Source organism: Staurois parvus, unplaced genomic scaffold (genome assembly GCF_062004578.1).
Source record: "Staurois parvus isolate SC_StPar_1 unplaced genomic scaffold, SC_StPar_1.0 ptg000145l, whole genome shotgun sequence".
NCBI lineage: Eukaryota > Metazoa > Chordata > Amphibia > Anura > Ranidae > Staurois > Staurois parvus.
The window spans coordinates 17900186-17920831 of NW_028317941.1; the positions used below are offsets into that span (position 1 = coordinate 17900186).

Below are 20646 nucleotides of genomic sequence, written 5' to 3' on the forward strand. Positions count from 1 at the left end.
TTGCGACTTTGCTCAGTGATGTGCGAACTTGGCGCTATATTTCAAATTTCAGTGTTTTTGGTTTGATTATATTATTTATTTAAATTTTTTATTATTATTATATTATTATTTTTTATGATTATTTATTAAATCATAATTTATGATTTTGTGTTTCAAGTTTTATCCTACCCGGGATGTTTACTAGACTTTTGTTCAGACAGATTTCAGTGAGTTATTCCTAAAAATTACAGGCCTACAATAAAAAAAATACATATTTACATGCAAAAAAATGTACCGCTTTGAGCACAGAAATATGGACATAATCAGACCGCTAGGGAGGTTAAAGGATAACTAAACCCAAGAGCAAAAATGTATATATTGCAGTGAACAGTCCTTATATATGGTGGCTAACTAGGTTTATTTTTTTTAAGCTAAAAACATTTTTAGTGAATACAGCACTGATACTTTGCAGTGTGGTATGCATCCATAAAATGTATGGATGCAAATTGCACTGCAAAGAATGGCATGCGATTTGAAAAGGAAGGTGGTACGATTCCTGTGCAAATCGCATGCGGTTTCCCCACTGTGTGAGCCCAGTCTTGTCATAGCCTGAGTTCACACAGAAGTGGTGCGGGAAACCTCCCTGTAGCTGGGGGTTCTGGTTTTACACTCCCCCATCCTGGCATCCTGGCTGGGCTTTGTCACTCCGATCTGCACATAGCACTCCTCAGACAAGGAGACACACATATTGGTGGCCACCACAGTCCCTTTAAAATACGCATTGACACAGCATCCAGCACTGTGGCTGGCCACCCAGCTCCTGCCAGCAGCACAGACATGGCAATCAGCATGGGAGTATTCTTCATTGGAGGTCTCATTGTGAAGGGGAAGGGGTGCTGGAACACGATCCAGCAGTGTCCTCTTCGAGTGTCATCCCTGAAAGGAGAGGTCTGGAGATTTGAAATCCCTGTGCTTTCTCTCCTCTCCTTGTAGGGATACCAGTACTGGCTAGATGGCTTCCGATTGGTTACCATGACTGTGCAGACCAGTCAAAAGCCATCTAGTCCATATTGTCATCCCTGCACTAAGAGGAGAGAAAGCTGGGGGAGGGGGATTTCTAATCTCCAGACCTCTCCTTGCAGGGATGACACTTGGAGAGGACACAGCAGGCTCATGTTCCAGTCCCCCTCCCCTCCTTCCCAAAGAGATCTCTACCAGAGAATACACAGGGGGGAAGATGCAGCCTCCCATACTGATTGCCGTGTCTTTAACATCATTGGATCAGTGCAGGGAGGCTTCTCGCACCTCTCCTGTGTGAATTCAGGCTATGACAAGCCTGTGTTCACAAAGGAGCAGTGGAGAAACCACAAGTGATTTGGACAGAAATCACACCGCATTCCTGTTCAAATCACATGCTATTCTTTGTGGTGCAATTTGCATCCATTGACACAAATCGCACTGCAAAGTATCGGTTTCAGGTATCGGGGACATTTTCATGAATACTCATGAAAATATTTGGTATCGGCACCAATACTGATATCGGTGCATCCATACAGTTGATCTTGGCAGAAATGCTTTGTCCTTGCCATTTCCTGTGAGCTGCACCAAAGAATATTTTCCTTCATAGCTATCTTCTGTAAATTGCCAATTGCCCTGCCTTCCGTGTAATGGAGAGCAAGAGATCTGAACATGTTTGTAGTCCATATCAGGAGAGAAGATTAGGGTAAACATGGGTCCCTCCATAGATACAGTGGTTGAGTGACATAGCCACCCGAAACATGAAGTTTAATTTGCAGAATTACCAAGTGAAAAAAAGTAAAAGAAGTTTGAAAAAAGAAAATGAATGAAACCACCAAACCAAGAACTAGTAAACTAATATTCTACACTTTTGATTTTTGGTCTGGATACACTTTAGGCCAATATTGGCCTTTACAAAACTATTCCTATTGTTATTTCTACTTTCTATTTTTTGTACATGGTTTTTAGCTCCACATCTTTATTTTTTTAATACCACACAACGTTTAATACTAGGAATCTATTTTGTGAAACAGATTGTTAATGGCTTGTAATTACAAGGTGATTTCATTCATATGACTGCTATTTAGTGATGTTTGTTTTATGTGTAATCCATCCTGTAATAAAGCACCTTATTCATTAATTTGTTGGTATACCTCTTGTGCCTTTTAATTAGGCCTGAATAAAAGCTATTTTACTGTGAGTTTCAGGTGCTTGAAGCGCTTCTTCATACTGATCTTATGTCTGAGTGAAGTGCTGCTTTTAATGGCGAGCTTAGTGCAATACAGTTTGAAATCCCAGAAGAGGTCTGCTGTGTCGAAACGTATTCATAGCTGAGCGAGGGGGCCACAGAGAAGCAAGGAAGGAAATGTAGGGCATCCAGATTGAAGAGTATACTTTCCAATAGCTTATTGGCTCCAAAACTGTTTTATGCACAGCTGACAAAGCCTATTGCTCTTGCAGTGTACTGAAAATTAAATACAATTGGTGCTCATTGTACTTACTTTAAAATGTTTAATTGTTAATTATGTAGCATTACCCTCATGAGGGCCGCTGTGTAACAGGTATCCGTAAGCTTCCCTCCACAAAGCTAGGCAACAGGTATTTCTTTCATACAGACTTGCATCCAAAGGCAGTGGCCAGTCCATGGGCTTGGTTTTGTTATTGTATTAGGGGAATTCAATTTAGATAGGGAAATAGGGATTATGGGATGCCCAGTTGGCTTGAATCAATGGAAGGGAGACAGTTCTTTCCTATGTACAAAGACAGATCCTAGACTGTTCTTTTCCTGAAAGCCATCAGTCGTTACAGATCAGTAGTAGCTGCCCTTTATGGGTGAGGAACTAGCAGCCCCTTAAAATCAACAACTTCTCGTAGCTACATGCAGAGACATCTCCTCTCTCCCCTCCTAGAGCTGCTCCCAGCTCCACAGCATGCAAGTACTTCCAGCCCTCCTGGCTCCTCGGAAGCTCTCCTGGGACAAGGAAAAAGAATTGAGCACAGCTCTGTCCTTAGAAAGCATGCTGCATGTGGTTGTCTTTCCCTTTGTAGATTCCACAGAAAGCTGCTGTACTCACACTGTCCTCTTTGCTCCCTGCTCCTCCAGGTCTCGATCCCATGCACTCCTTACTGCTAAATGTATCTCCCTGATCTCACCAGTGTACTCAGCACTCTATTTTCCACCCGACTCCTCTGTCAGCCTGATTCTCCCATATTTATAGGCCAGTCCATCACAACCAGGACCTCCAAAGCTGGGATTGGCCAAACCACCATGAATATGCAGATTAGACCTCCACCCCCTACCTGCTTACCGACTTCTGGAAGGTTCTATGGTCCTCCGTAGTCAGGAGGAGGTGATAGAGCCACAAGCTTTTTAGTCATCCAGCTGACTTGCAATAACCTGACCTCAATTACAGACTCATACAACTACCATGAGTCATAAACAATGATTTTACCTATGATACAATACACTATTCTAGTAGCACACTAGAGGGTGCTACAATGAAATATGCATTTAACTAATTACGTTTAATTATGATTACATTTTTTTTAATGTAATTAACTTATCTAATTTACAGCATTTTTTGAGATGAGATTTTATGAGATCATATAGGCATACAGCTTGTGGTGTGTAGGTGTTAAAGTGTTTCTAAACCCAGGACACTGCATTCACTTAATGTGGTCTCCCACAGTACACAGAATCTGGAAGCGCAATTATTTTAGTAAATATAAACTGCTAAATACCTTTTCTCATCAGAAGTTAGAGCAGTCTTGTAACTTATATCTGTGTCCAGCCCACCACTAGCTAACGCTTGTAGGAGGAGTTCTCTTTCTGCTCTAGGAGGATGCAGATCCCCTGACCTCTATCTGGACATTGCTGATTAGCCCTGTGCTGATCGCATGCACTCTCCCAAGAAAAAAACCTCCTCTAGTAATACACATCAAAACTCAGCATGTGCATGCCTACCGTTCAGTCTGGAGATAAGAGGTGGTCACATGAAAAAGGGGAGGAACAGAGAAGAAAGGTTCAAACAACCTTTTTACACAGTTCAGATGATTAACCCCTTAGGTTCCACAGTGAGTATAACAAGCATGCTTTCCTGCATATACAGACTGATTTTACTTTTGTGGGTTTAGTAACACTTTAATTAATCTAAAAGCTACTGTTCTAGAGGTGATGTTACAAGTATTATATTTTTCTGTAATAAATACCTGGATAGCTATACAATGCTTATTGCTGATGGCCATAAAAGATGCTACAAAAATCCATTACTACAGCTCAGTGGGAGTACTCCCTAAGCTCTGTTTAATGCTTAATGTGCTCGTGCATCATTGCAGTGAATAGGGTGTTAGTCTGGACTTGTGACAGATAGCAAGTATGGTGTAGCATGTTTTCTTCTTATGTAATGGAAGTAAATGCATCGGTGATTGTTAATACGTGGCTTTTCATTTATTGTTCCCTGGTGGGTACTATACAGAATTACAGCTATAGTAAAACGAGTCTGTCTGTAGAATAAACATTGCTACATGTTGCATGAGTGGGCCGTCAATATATTTGCAGAGCTACAAAAGGAATATTCTGAAAAAGGAATAATTGTAACAAACCATTAAAATCAATAGCACAGTACAAAAACAATATATATGTTTCTAATTAAATAAGGATATTTTATCATGTAAAATGAAATGCCATTATTCTATAGAAAAAAGCAGTTCTTCCAGGCCTATTATATGCATACTTATGCAAATTCTTACCGGCTTCTGTTCTGTATAAATCAAGATAATTCAGTGCAGTAATCTCCAATAAATTAACAATGATAATTTACTATATATAATTACCAAACTTACACAGTTTATAAGGTAGAAAAAAGATAGGTTTATTTTTTTAATTTATTACAGGTACTTATATAGTGCCATCAATTTACGCAGTGCTTTACATATATATAGTACATTTACATCAGTCACAGATGCATCCAGTTCAATCTATAAACGTGTTTTTTTTATTGTCTAACAGTTCCCATAGCCCTGTGTATCCTGCCTAGCAAGGAAGACATCTAAAATGTTTTTAGTTGTCGACACTCTTAGCTAGTACCACTTCCTGGGATAGGGAGTTCCACATTTTTACTGCTCTAACATTAGAGAACCCTTTCCACAATCTAAGGTTAAACCTCTTTTTCTTCTAACCTCAAATTTAGCCACCTGTTCTCTTCAGGGACCTTAGAATAAACAGTTTAATACAGTTACTGAGGTCACCTTTGATATATTTGTACATTTTAGTCATATCCTTTCTCCCAGAGTAAATAACTGTGATTAATTCTCATAGCTGAGGTTCTCCATCACCTTTATTGATTTTGTTGCCCATTGCTGAACTTTTTCTAATTTGACAATGTCTTTATCCTGAGGATTGGTGTTCATAACTGAACTGCATATTGAGTATGAGGCCAATATTTAAGATATGTCTGCTACCAAGCATGATGATGTTGCCTATAGTTATCTGCAGTTTTCCACATATAGCTCAGTGGCTTAGTGTTTAGCATTTCTGTCTTGCAGCACTAGGGTCCCTGATTCATATCCCAGCAAGGACATTCTCTGCATGGAATTTGAATGTTGTATGTTTGCTTACATGCTTTTCCTCCCACACTCCAAGGACATACTAATAGGTTAATTGGCTCCTCTGAATGTACATTAAGTACAACACTGCATAAGTTGTTAGTTCTATATAAATATACCATGTGGTTTTTATGTGTAGCACTATAATCATAGAGGTTCTGATCAAGGAAGTCACAGATAAATAGAACTCTGGTCTCAAGCTAAAATTGCTCAGCACCCTTACACAGTGGGGGAAGATCTACTAAAGCTGGTGCACTCAGAATCTGGCGCAACTGTGCATGGTAACCAATCAGCTTCTAACTTCAGCTTGTTCAATTAAGCTTTGGCAATAAAACCTGGATGTTGATTGGTTTCTATACAAAGCTGCACCAGATTTTGCACTCTCCAGTTTTAGTAAATAACCCCCACTCTATTATAGAATATTGGTAAAAGGTAGAAATTCAACAGTCAGAAAACTGTCAAAGTGCCCGTACGCCATGTTGCTTAGTAGCAGATATATAAAGAAATATAGCATGGTGTGTATATTAATTTATTGGATGTATGTAAGGGGATTTCATCCTGTTTCACCAGCTGCTTGTTTTTTGTAATTGCCATAAATATTTTTACATACAGTACGATCTGAAAAAGGCTTCTAACTGGGTAGGTCTGCTTGCTCTGATCAAATGATTAATCCCAGTGTCAAAAAATGAGAAAACATGCATCCTGGCATCCCTGTAGAAGTGCCAGTTCCTTGGCCAGAATATCACCAAATATGAGAGGCTTGCTGTAGCAAATTTAGGTACAGTCCTGGCGTTTACCTCCAGATCTGTGCAGACATTTCAGACAATCAGTTGAACAAGCAGGGAGTAGATTTATTGGGAACTTCTATACACAAACCCAGCACAGTCACTGTGTTGCAAAGAACAACATTTCAATTATTTGGTGGTTTTAGAGAAGTTTTAGTAGAACTACAATATGGTCAATGTGGAAAGTTATCCTGTATCTTATTCAATTATCTAGGGCTTTGGAGTTTTCCTACAAAATCAATCTTGGACACTTCATTCTGGGATTCATTTGCTGTAACTGATATTACCATCAGTAAATATATGTCACTGTTGCTATCCTTCATTTATAATGGTCTAAATCTGAGCCTATAAAAAAGGAAGTCAGTGTTCCCCTTGGTCCTCAATGAGAAGCCTTGTACAGACCACAAAATCTTTTTATAGGCAACTGAAGTGTCCCAGTGAAAGAGCCTGCTGAATCTGTCTCTATTGGATTAACGTGTCTGTAAAGGCTGAAGGTTTTTACCTTCATGGTTCCTAAGCATGAAGGTAAAACCTTCTGTGCGCAACTCCCTCTGCAGCCTCCCCCCCCCCTGCTCCCCAATACTTACCTGAACCTGATCTTCATCCAGCACTGTGCACAGGAGCCTCTGCTCCCCTGGGTCTCTCTCGCCTTATTGGCTGAGACAGCAGTGGGGATCGCATCACAGCCAGTGAGGGAGGGACTGATCCACACTCTGTGTGACCCATAGAAACACAGAGCTGGCTCAAGAGTGAGCACACACTTGCTGGGGGCACTCGACAAGGGAGAGGGGCCATTAGTGTTGGCAGGGAACCTGAGAAGGGAGGATCCAGGCTGCTCTGTGCAAAACCATTGCACAGAGCATGTAAGTATGACATGTTTGTTATTTTAAAGAAAAAAGTAACCTTTAGAACATAATTGTGCATTGATTTTACTTGCCTGCTCTCATTGTTAAATATGGTCTTCAGATAAATACATTGGTAAAATAAATACAAGAGCAGTTTCACTTGTCAAAATAATTGTATTTCCATCCATCAAGTACTGAGATTTTATACATCTTTGCCAGATAGTACAACTATGCTATTTACCTGTGTTTTCTCTACTGCAATTCAGCAATACAGCTATGGCCCATCCCTACCTGCAGCCTGTGATTAGATAGCAGACTACAGCCCTGGCCAAAAGAACACAAATATTCATTTTCACAAAGCGTTTTTAGATTTTTTTTTGTCAGATGTTACTATGATACAGTATACTGAAGTATAATTACAAACATTTCATAAGTGTGAAAGTACATTAAGTTTATGCCAAGAGTCAATATTTGCAGTATTGACCATTCTTTTTTAAGACCTCTGCAATTCGCCCTGTCATGCTGTCAGTCAACTTCTGTGCCACATCCAACTGATGGCCACCCATCCTTGCATAATCAAAGCTTGGAGTTTGTCAGAACTTGTGGGGGGGGGGGGTTTGTTCACCCGCCTCCTGAGGATTGACCACAAGTTATCAATGGGATTAAAGTCTGGAGAGTTTCCTGGCCATTGACCCAAGATTTTGATGTTTTGTTCTCAAAGCCACTTAGTCATCAATTGTTGCCTTATGGCACTCTGCTCCGTTATGCTGGAAAAAGACTTGTTCATCAACAAACTGTTCTTGGATGGTTGGGAGAAGTTGCTCTCAGAGGATGTTTTTTCTACCATTCTTTATTCATGGCTGTGTTCTTAGGCACAATAGTGAGTGAGCCCACTGTCTTGGCTGAGAAGCAACCCAACACATGAATGGTCTCAGGATGCTTTACTGTTGGTATGATACAGGACTGATGGTAGTTCTCCCCTTTTCTGTTCTGACAAGGTTTTTTCCGGATGCCCCAAACAATCGATAAGGGGATTCATCAGAGAAACTTACTTTTCCCCAGTCCTCAGCAGTCCAATCCCTGTACCCTTTGCAGAATATCAGTCTGTCGCTGATGTTTTTCCTGGAGAGAAGAGGCTTCTTTGCTGCCCTTCCTCCAAAAGTCCAGGGCACCAGGCCATCCTCAGTCTTCACCTCACTGTGCATGAAGATGCACTCACACCTGCCTGCTACCATTCCTAAGCAAGCTCTGAACTGGCGGTGTCCCGATCCCGCAGCTGAATCCACTTTAGGAGACGGTTCTGGCACTTGATACACTTTCGTGGGTGCCCTGAAGTCTTTTCACAACAATTGAACCTCTCTCCTTGAAGTTTTTGATGATCCGATAAATGGCTGATTTAGGTGCAATCTTAGTAGCAGCAATATCCTTGTCTGTGAATCCCTTTTTGTGCAAAGCAATGATGACTGTATGTGTTTCCATGCAGGTAAATTAATAATTGTCATTCTCAAAACTTTTGGCCAGGGCTGTAGAGGGCTTATCCCTTTGCTTGCTCTTTTCTCTCCCTCTTCTTTAGCACCTAGTACTACCCCTCTTTCTCCCAATCCCAGAGTTCTACAGTATATGGGATAAGAACTTATTTCCATTGATAAATATTTGTTTCATTTATTTTTAATGAAAACGTAATTGATTGCTAATATTCTCTGAGTACCCAACTCTGGGGAAGCCTATAAGTTTACTATGTGGCCCTGTAGGGTTGATAACTCCTAGATTAAGAGAACAGTTACAGATTTCTTTCTCTATGCATACTTACAAGTGCCCCTCCTCTGATCTAAACTGCTGCCAAATATACCACTCATATTTACTCGTATTAGGCTTTGTTTAAACTGTTGGCTGGGGGTGCATATTTTTAACCTACCACCTCCCTTAACCTAACATGGTGGCCAGAGGGGGTGGTAAACATGCTGTGGCAAGAATGATACTACAGATCACTTCTAAGGGGCTGTGCCACTGCCAAATGTGACCCATTCAAGTGTGATGCGCATGGCTGCAGTGCAGTTCTGCAGCCTTTCAATGGTTAAAACAGGCGGGGGAAAGGGGGATGTTTCACATCCCAGCCACCTGACACATTCCTCTGAAAAGTGATTCATGATGGATTACTATTCAGAGGAGTGGGAATGACAGCCACAATTGTAGATAAGCCCTTAAATGTTGTACTTTCTTTTTTCTCCCTAAAAATTTTACAATAAACATACAGCATGCTCCTTACAACTGTGATTAGATTAACAGCTCACCTAAATCTCTTTTTTCAATGGTACATTAGCATGCTCACCTGCTGTGAAGTCTTTCTAAAAGAAATCAATAGAAAATAATTCAAAGGCTATTACCTTCTGACTATTGCTGGGCACTTGGAAGATTATAGATGGATTTCAAGCTTCTACTTGAACAGGAATAGGCAATGCCTAATAAAGCTTCAGCTGTTATAAAAATACAAATGGCATGGAGTATTCAGCAGATGGCCAATTTATTGGACTCTTGCCTTCGGTTTGCTCAGTATAGCTGTAAGATTTTGTGATAAGCAAAGAAACCTGTGAGAATAGAAATATGGAGGCTGAGATGACTTGTTTTAAAGATGAAATATAGAGGCTGACAAAATTGACTTGTTTTAAAAGTACAGGCTTTGGTACAAGCTAAGTCAGGGGCGGACTGACAACTCATGGGGCCCCCCGGGCAATAGGGGATCATGGGGCCCCCGTGTCCTTGCTCAAACTCAAAAAAGCCTATGAAAAAGGTACCAGGGGCATCTCATGGGGCCCCCTACTGACCTCGGGCCCTCGGGCAGTGCCAGAGTTTCCAAATGGTCAGTCCGCTAAGTAATTGCTGAGATTTGTAGTGGGCAAATTTACTAGGCAGCAAAGCAGCACCTTTAGATCAAGAGAGCTTTGGCAGCCTCCATATTGCTATCCTCGACGGCTGCTTTAGGTCTTATTTATACTGGATGCTTTAAAAACACTGATAGCATTAGCTATATAAAGTTTCATAAAAGTTTCATTAAAAACTCAAGTTTTTCTGCATTTTTGAATTAGTGTTTAGCCGCATTTTGCTGTGTTAGCATTTTTTAGCATTACACACACACACACACACACACACACACACACACACAAAAAAATATATATATTTTGGCTCAAAAAATGCTAAAAAAATTTGGTTTGCCACATTTACCAGCATCAGTGCATTTTTACAGCTAAAAGACTCCTCTAAAAACCCACTAGTTCAGGGTTTTTTTCCAGCCAAAAAACACCCCTGCCAAAAAATGCTGATTAAAGCCTATGTGTGCATGGACACATAGGATAACATGTTGGTGGATTTACTGGCTGTAGAAAAGAAATGGTAAAAGTGAAAAACAACAGCTTTAAAAACATCCAGTGTGTATAAGGCCTTAAAATGGGTTCTGCTGATTTTCATTAGCACTGACAGTTGGGAGAGGGGAGTTTTACCATTTCTGGCACTAAAGTCTACCAGTGTGTGGATAAAGTAACTTTCAGATTTTAAGACCCAGATATATAGTATATGTAAATACTGGGAAAGTCTGTGTAGCAGAAATAGTAATCTGATCTGTCATCCAGAATATTTCTGATTTGGATTTTTGGGATAAGAACTTGTTTTGCAAATAATATGGATGATAATATTGGATGCGTTTATTCATGGTGTAGTAATTGAGCACTCTGTTATTTTATATGAACTCTTTTTACCACAAACATCCTCATGCCATAAAGTTACAACTGCCACAAAAATGTCATCTACTGTTTCGTTTTACTTTGTATGCTTTAAGAGACATGTCCGATCTCCTCAAGTACCATATTATTATTATACAGGATTTATATAGCGCCAACAGTTTGCTCAGCGCTTTACAATATAACGGGAGACAATACAGCAACAATACAGTTCAATACAAGAGGGTTAGGAGGGACTGCTCCTTGCAGCTTAAATCTAAGATATCAGTTCATAGAATATTTTTTTCTGCCTTCTCTTTTTCCAGACAAGTCTTAATAGTATGACAAGTGTCTACAGTGAAGGTTGGGACTATGATAATGCGAACGTCTCTGGAGAACTTGTACTCAATCTTAGTTACAGCTATAAAACTGGCGCTTTGAATGTTCTGGTGAAGAGCTGTAAAAATCTAGCAACTGCTGATGAGAAGAAGAACAGGACAGACCCGTAAGCATGATGATGGTTTAATTTTATATGATATAGTGTAAATTAAACAAAAAATTTATGTAGCTCTATACTGAAAAAATACCAATTTGGTGGTTCAAATTAGGGCCCCATAGTTCTTCCCTCTCCAATGTGCATGGTACAAGCAACTTATATAATATTTAGGCAGTCATAAATAAAAATGCGCATATATATATATATATCTCAAGTGAAAGTACTCATATCCACTGAATTTTGCAGAGTGCTGCCATTGAATGTTAAAGCAGAGTTCCACTCACTCTGAAAAAAAATAAAAGTCAGCAGCTACAAAAACTTTAGCTGCTGACTTTTAAAAAAACAGCCACTCACCTGTCCCACGATCCCTCGTTGCCTCCGCTGCAGCCCATTTCACCAGCCGTCCTGTATTCCACGCGCATCTTCAGTGTGGGCACCCGACTGTGACAGCTTGTGAATTCACACCCGGGTGCCCACTGCGCATGTGCGAGTAGTGCTGCTCTTCCTGAATGGCCCCGTCGTCTTCTGGGACCTGTAACGTGTCCCAGAAAACTTCGGGGAGGGAGGGTAGGAGCTTTAAAGCAGAACTTCCCCTTTTGGGTGGAACTCAGCTTTAAGCCCATTGTGGAAATTAGCCATATGTGAGACTGGAGAATGTGGTGCCAGTACTCTCCATAGTACTGAATTTGTCTGAATCAGCACGCATGTATAACTATAATATCATCTACCATACCTGATCAGTCAATTCCCAAGCTTCAGTACAAGGCAGTATGGAGGCGAGTGAGTCACATGCTCCTCTATACCCAATAATACTGGATTCTTCACTCCAATTGACCAAACAGAGCAGCGGGGAGATAATATAAGTTGAGAATGTATTGCTAGATGCAAGACAGGAGGCCAAATATTTTTCGCACCCTTGCCATGCTGATCACAAGCTGATGGCCTGGTGTTCAATATCTCTTGGTTTATATTCAATGGTTCCTAGGAAAAACCAGGAACAAATTGTGAAAGGTAGCCCTATAACTCATCACATGTCTAAATTGTACTTTGATGCAGCTTTTGTGATGTATGAGGAAGAATTTCAGTGTTTACTGTGCTACTATCAAAGGGGTACCTGTTCTTGCTGTGCTATGCTGTAAATTCCATGAACCACTTCACTATGTGTGTTGTGCTGGGCAAGATATTCTCTAGACTAGGCATTTTCAACCAGGGTTCTGTGGAACACTAAGGTTCCTCCACAAGTTGCCAGGGGTTCATTGAGCTGTGGCTGATTTACGTACCATGTGCTTGCCTGCATAATTCTGGGTCCAGTGCCACTTCACAGATCTTTTTAGCATGGGTGGCATCCTGACCCAACTGTAAAGCGGGCATTCTTCCTACTGACAACCAGTGCAGGGTATCCTTCACACTAACCCCAGAGGTTCCATGAGACCTGAAAATTCTTTCAAGGGCTCCTGTGGGATAAACAGATTGAAAAAAGCTGCTCTAGACAGTCCTGTTTTGTATGTTGTATGTACTCCATATGACTCGCGATGCTGCTGTTATAAACTTTATATTGCTAATCATAAAAGTATGATCATATAGACTACGAAAACGTTTGCCAGCTTTGTTAATATATAAAGCATAGGTTCAGCACCGTGAGCAGTGGGTCTCTTTAGGGAATATTTGCTTTTCACTGTAATAGGTAATCATCTGTTTCAGAACCTGTCTGGAGTATGTGCAGTGGCTGTGACTTTGACTGAGTTATAACTACGTTGAATGCTACAGTAAGCATAATTTTTCCATTAAAAACAGATGTCGGCAAGTGTCAGTGAATGCTGCTTGACTCTGCAGATTTGACTGTTATTTGGCTAATGGGTTGGTTTATGCAGAAGAGCAGAGTATTGTGTTCTACCTATGGGAAATGAATGGGATCATACAAAAGGACAAGCCTGAAGAAGCAGAAAAAGCTTTAGCTATCTATAATTGAGTGCGGAGGTAAAGTTTCAGCATGGTGTATGGCAATGGAAGGACCGTTTGTCAACAGTTTATTAATATTGAAATTGTCCCAAATTTTTACAAATTGGTGGAAATTTGTCCACCAATGGCAATAAGTATCCTCAGATTACTGTATATAAGTTCACTATGAGGGTTGATGCCAGGATTGAATTTTAAAATTGACCTTTGTAAATTTCAGGTTTATTTATGTTTATTTCATTTCAACTTTCCAGGTATGTTAAGTCATATCTGCTTCCGGACAAATCACGACAAAGTAAGAGGAAGACAAAAGTTAAAACTAATACAACTAATCCAGAGTTCAATGAAGTTCTAAAGGTAAGAAATAGTTCTTATGTGCCATATGCTTGCAGTTCCTAGTTTAATTCAATCTATCAGCTCATGTTTAGAGGTGTACTGGAAAATCTGCTCTGATCAGAAGGACGGCTGTATGCACTTTGGTCTCTTCTGGGTGCTCCTGGCCAGCACACCTACATGTGATGTCTAGAAGATTAGACAGATGGATGCAGACAAAGGTTCTCTCATTGCCAATGCTGCATTTTGTGTAGAAGCATACAGCCACAGCAAGCCAGCACATGTCATCCTGCTTCAATTCAGTAGCTTCTAAGTAGATTAAAATGTGTTTGGGTAAACAGGAAAAATGGTCCAGTTTTCTTGCTCTAACATTATATATAATATGTTATAAACATCATTCACTACATGACTGTATTCACACAATAATCTGTATAGTGGACTATAAATATGAGATGTCTTATTCCATATTGTAGCCCATAACCAGGAATTAGAATCTATGTTCATTCTTAATTGTTCTTACAAGTGTAACCTGAAATCTAATTGGCTACATGGGGGATGCTAATGTTGTATACATCAATGACCCTAGCACCTACCTAAATAGTCATTGGAAGTTAAAAACACTCTGTCACCACATGTTCCAACATCTGCTAATTACTTTTTTTGCAATATTTACCTATATTAGTCCCCACTGTTGCAGCAATCTGTATAGTGTTCAGGCTGTGCATTTACATATTCTTTAAAGGAAATCTATCACAAACCTAAAGTGGTTGTAAAAGATTTTCTTTTAATACCAAACATGTCTATACTTACCCCAAATCTCCTCTTCTTAAGTTCCCCACTTTAACATCTGGCTTATCCTCTCTGGCTAATTCCCCAATAGGAAGCAATCTCCCATCTTCCCATAGGGGCAACCATGCAGGCTCGCTCCCGAGCCCCGCTGCTGCATCCAACACAGACAGTAGGATTTGGCCCCACCCCCTGCTCCTTCATCACTTTGATTGATAGCAATGGCAGCCAATGGTTCTCGTTGCCTCAGCAAAGCCTGTGAGACCCGGAAGTGAGTAGGGAGTAGAGCTGCAAATGTGCACAGCATTGGTTCAAATGAGGGCTCAGGTAAGTAAAAGTGGGGGGCAATACCGATCCCTAAATCATTTTTACCTTAATGCAAGGAATACAATAAGGTACAACATGTTTAGGCTTTATAAGCACTTTAACGTGTCAAACTAAGCATGTGAGGAACAAAAACCATGAGTTCACCATGAGTGAAACCTGCAAGTCTGTCAGGATACCAAGTGCTGATATTCAGCAAAAGCTGAGGTAATCAGATCTGTGAATCTGCATAAAGGAAACGTGACCCAAACTAAATGCAATTATAATAACATTTATTAATAACACAGCAAAACCATTAAGCAATAGTCAAACACAGGGATGGACTGACAACTCATGGGGCCCCCGGGCAATAGGGGATCATGGGGCCCCTGTTTCCTTTCCCAAACTCAAAAAAGCCTATTAAAAAGGTACCAGGGGCATCTCATAGGGCCCCCTACTGACCCCGGGCCCTCGGGCAGTGCACGAGTTTCCAAATGGTCAGTCTGCCCCTGGTCAAACACACGTGACAAGTAAAAAATCTGCTATATACAATCAAGGAGAGAAATCGAGTTAAGCTGTGGTACAAGGAACAGCGGGCAACACAGGTCAGGAAGGGGGCCAGAGCAGGGATCAGGTACAAGGGGAACAGGTAGAGGCAGGAGGATCAGGGTAACAGATAGGATGTTTGATACGCAGGGAAAATGCTTAGGAATTGTAAAAAGCTATAGGAGGGGATAATTACCCACCCAGCAGTCAGCATCAGGTGGGGACTTATTGCTGGAATCTTTTGTCTACGGCAAGACACCGGGCTATACCCTTTGGATCTGGGAACCACAGGGCCACCAGCAAGTGATCCAGTTCCTGACTATGTCAAAATGAGATTTTGATCCAGAAACATAGGCAGTAGAAGATATAAGTAAATTTTTTTCACTTTTCCTGCCGATGGGGTTGATTTACTAACAGAGTGCAAAATCTGGTGCAGCTGTGCATGGTAGCCAATCAGCTTCTAACTTCAGCTTGTTCAATTAACCTTTGACAAAAAAAAAACTGGAAGCTGATTGGTTTCTATGTAGAGCTGCACTAGATTTTGCACTTTCCAGTTTTTGTAAATCAATCCCTATGTCAGAGCTTCTCTGTTCTCTCTTCTCCCTTCTTCTATGCCTCCTTATCAGTCAGTAAACCTGCTTAACTCTATAAAGCAATGGTTCCCAACCTCAGCCCTTAAATACTCCTAACATTATATGTTTTCAGTATTTCCTGAACCTTGCACAAGTACTTTAATTAACCCCCTCCTGCCGACACCTCCTGGTCCTTTAAGAGCTTCTAGATGCTGGGAAGTGAAGACGGGCATTTGGGCCATGTGACTGGCTGTCACAGCACTCACATGATCGGAAAGCTCCTGATGGCAAGTATGCATTGGGAGGTTACTGATCCCCGCCGGCTACCATGCTGGGACCATGCAGTGAGCATGCTATCAGCACGGTGAGTTGTTTATACAGGGCCACATATATGCAGCCGTTCAGCATTAAGGCCCACCCACCGAGAGGCTGCATGTATGCGTATGGTCGGCACAAAGGAGTTAATGTCAGTGGTTTGGTATTTAAAACTTTTTTTTTTCTAAGGGAATTTCAAAACATGGCTTGTTGGGTTACTTGAAGACTGAGGTCAGTAACCACTGCTTTAAAGGATCGATAGGGAGGTTGGGAAAGGGTGGAGTTAAAATTAATCCTTACAAAGTCAACATTTGCATACTGTATATATTCAGTAGTTTGTATGTCTAACTTGATTGATCGTTTTGATATTTTTTCATGATATGCTCAGCATTAGGTTGGTGACAAGCTTATTATAAGATTGAGGTATTTTTGCAGTGATCATTACTCACTACTGTCCAAATAAAGATTATTATTAAAGATTAAAGATAGTCAATTTTGTCAGTTGTATGAAATGCTTTCTGGAGGGAAAATATCAACTGCTTACTTAGATGACATTTTCAAAAATCCTCAAAGAATAACAAAAACATTTAAAAACACAATGTAAACTCCAGGTCGATAATATAGTAAGATATTGCAGAAATCTTGGGAGAGCTCCTATACCTGTCTTTGTCTGTTTGTTTTACTGGACTGTCAGCACAATAGCAAACGGTTCTTAGACAATAGTGTTAATAGGCAGAAATGCTTTTACATGACTTTGGCAAAGTCTCTTTTCATTTTTATCCCTGTCATTCACAAGTAATGGTTCAGATTACTCTCTCAGCCTGGACCATTAAATGAGACAATATAGAACAAAGTGCTGAACATTTACATTTTCCATTCAATGACCAGCTGCAGTTTCCATTTCCTTTTCTAGACTTTGAAAAGAATTAGCACGGCTTTTTAATATTTCTATATACATCTTCATCAGTGCACAAACCATAGCTGGTATTTTTGATGTAACCTAGCAACTATCGGGCAAATTCAAGTAGTTGCTGAAAAATAAACCACGTGCTGTGATGCTTAAGCAGAGATCAGTGCTGGGGACTAATAGTGTTGTGTAGCACATAAATCTCTCTTTTATGTTTGAAATGTGCACGCCACAGGCAGAAATAAGAAGCAGTGATAATTTTTTTTTTCAAAATGTTGGGAAAAATATAACATTTTATATAAAATATAAAATAAAAAACATAACATATAGAACTAGTTAATGACCTTTAAAAGTAGTAATTTTAAAAATGTATTTAAGTTAAAGATGTAGATGTTATAAACAGAGCATCAATTATATTTGCTGCCCCGCAGGTAAACTCGCGTCTTCCCCAACCTCACCCCATTTTATTTGACAAGCCCTGGAAAAGCATGTTAGCTGTTGTAGATGTTGCATTGTAGATACTCATGTGGAAGTCAGTTACAAACAGGGGCGGACTGACAACTCATGGGGCCCCCGGGCAAAAGGGGATCATGGGGCCCCTGTGTCCTTGCCGAAACTCAAAAAAGCCTATGAAAAAGGTACCAGGGGCATCTCATAGGGCCCCCTACTGACCCTGGGCCCTCGGGCAGTGCCCGAGTTTCCAAATGGTCAGTCCGCCCCTGGTTACAAAGACTGTGGCCTAAACATTCTTCCATGGTATTGACACTGGAGAACTTCCCTCCTCTTTGAACATCCTCCTTTTTTAAAAAAGAAAAGTTTTTGTATACATACTGTATCTGTTTTGGGGCTGTCTTCCATTAATGATGTCTTGGTGTCTTTCTCCTTATATTGCCGGGGTGGCATCAAGGGGGTCTCCTATTATTATTATTATTATTATTATACAGGATTTATATAGCGCCAACAGTTTGCTCAGCGCTTTACAAAGGGAGACAATACAGCAGCAATACAGTTCAATACAGGAGGGTTAGGAGAGCCCTGCTCCTTGGAACTTACCTAACAGGAAGGGGCTGGTGGTACAAAAGGTAATAACTGTGGAGGATGGATGATGCACTGATGTGGGCACTGTTCTCTGAATCATTCTTCTCTCAGCTCAGTTTGATGATTTACCCCCAGGGAGTGTGTTTTTGATATCCTGGACTTATTTTTAAATGGTGGGGGGTTGTTTGAGCATAGTTTGGCTTTAATAACTAGAAGTAGAAGGACATGCAAGACGTAAGGTGTGATGGTTTTAGGAAACGTTTTCATACGTAAGGGGCTGATAAAAGGAGAGTTGTAAAGGTGCAGCTTGCCAGCTCTGCCTTGGCATGCCTACACGTGAACAGCATAGTAGGACTCTTCATTCCATTTTGGGTGTATTGGCCTACAACTGACAAACCCTCAGAGCTCAGATGGCATGGTAGTGGCTCTGATGGGCAGAGGAACAAACTAGCAGTGATAACAGACTCAGTATAATACTCCTATTGTTATCAGCTTCATATCTAGCTTGGTGTTGTCCTTGGTGAACCTGTCACCATAGGCCACAGTCTATGTATCCTGTGCAAAAATCAGACCCTGGTTGTAAAATTCAGCCACTTTTTGGTACACCTGCTTGCTATCACAATTAGCAAACAGCACGTTATGTGACTGCATAAAAAGCTTTAGTTGCTATTTAAACATACTGTATATTAGAATAATATATATGCACAATATAAATGACTTTCACTGTGGAAAGATTATTGGTCTCTGACATGGTGGTTGCAGCAAATAAGAAATGACTTACCTCCTGGGATTTTAAGTCTTTACAGTTCTGTAGACATAAAACAGGTTGTTAGACTCTACCAGTACCAGAACCAATGAGGGCACCATACTAACTCAGCAAATTGTAATCCCAGGGACAGGTGGTCAGGTCCAACTGTGCTCAAAATAGCTGATGCAGTTAGACCTGACCACAACTGCCAGTGTATAGACAACCTGTTTGTAACCCTTTGCTCTGACCGATATAGTCTAACACGGTAAAAGATGTCTAGTTCTTTCTAATTTGGCGATACAGTCAAATCTGCCTGAAATGGGACTTCTTGTTGTGGTTTAATCCAGCCAGTGGAACTTTAATATATTTTTTCACTAATAACGGAAGAAAATGTACTGTTAACCCTTTGGTGACCAAGGGTAAAACAAATGTTAATGCCTGAACACAATTTTGCAACTTTTAACGTGTTAGTAAAACTGTAAAACTTGGCTTTTTCTGGTAAACGGTAATGGATATCTGCTTTTTTTATTATCAAAGGAAAACTGGCCCAAAACAGTAAAAGAAAACTTTTTTTTTTTTTAAATTTAGCTGTATTTTTCTTGCTACTACCATAACCTACCACAAAAAAACAAACCGAAACAAATTCTCCTGTTCCTGGTGTTTGCAGTGTAATCACATATGTGTGTGATATTTATTGTTTGTTCGGGCCTAGAAACAATAGTGTTCATTTTGTTTTTTTTTTAATCCCACTTAAAATATACTGACACTAACATTTTTTTTTGTATCCCAATCCCTAAATATACTGATCATGACCTCTGACCCTAACTGTTGACCCCTACCTTGACCTTGAACCCTTACCTTGACCTTAACCCTGGCACTGACCTAGATCAAATGATCTAGCTATATTTTTCTTTATTTTTTTCTTTCTATATTTTTTTTTACACATTTTTATTTGTTTATATCTTTTTCGCCTGCAAGGAGAAAAAGGTACAATGTATCTTTCTCTCCATTCAGAAGAGAAAGAAAACACATCAGGGGCTATCATAGTGTTCAGGTGGCTGAGAACTGGGAGTCCTGGAACCCAGGTCTTTTGATGAGAGCCCAGTCTCTGCAATGGGAGTGTGCTGTACAGCACAGAGGCAGGTACACATACAATATATGTGGCGTCTCGGATGAAGACCCACTTTAGTGAGGCCGCATATATGCGTACTGTCAGTGGGAAGGAGTTAATATTGTATTTTTATGTGAGCATCTCCCTTCATCTAATGTTTGTGTTTATTATTAAAGTGGAACATCTCAATACAATATCTCAGATGCACCTAGAGTTTCCAATTTATGTTAATACATTTTGTAAAACATAAAAACCTGCAGGTGTAAATATGTGCCAGCAGTAATATTTACTGGTGCGTTACAGATGGAGATTGCATTTTATGACTATAAAAAAAAACATTAATTTGTCTTCCTTGAAATGTAGAAACAAAAACAGCAAATGTCTCTCAGAGGAGCCGAGTCATTACACTGTAATAGCCAACATTGATTTTAAAACTCATCCAAGTTAATACAGCTTAACTACAGCTAATGGATGTTAAACTTTACATGTGCAAATTTAACAGAAGCTTCCTGACACCATTGCTTATAATTGTTGTGGACAAGTACAAGAATTAACGTAGCCACAGACCTCAGACAGGAAGGTTACAAGAGGTGT

General features: G+C 40.2%; 1 protein-coding gene across 6 annotated transcripts in view; it reads left to right on the plus strand.

The window, feature by feature from the left end:
• Window positions 1-20646, plus strand: part of SYTL5 (synaptotagmin like 5) — a 267892-nt gene that overhangs the window by 228950 nt on the left and 18296 nt on the right. For all 6 annotated transcript variants that reach the window (XM_089673908.1, XM_089673903.1, XM_089673905.1 and 3 more), the window contains 2 exons: window positions 11268-11446; window positions 13648-13750. In XM_089673908.1, coding sequence (XP_089530034.1) covers window positions 11268-11446; window positions 13648-13750 — 282 coding nt within the window. The remainder of the gene's footprint in view (window positions 1-11267; window positions 11447-13647; window positions 13751-20646) is intronic.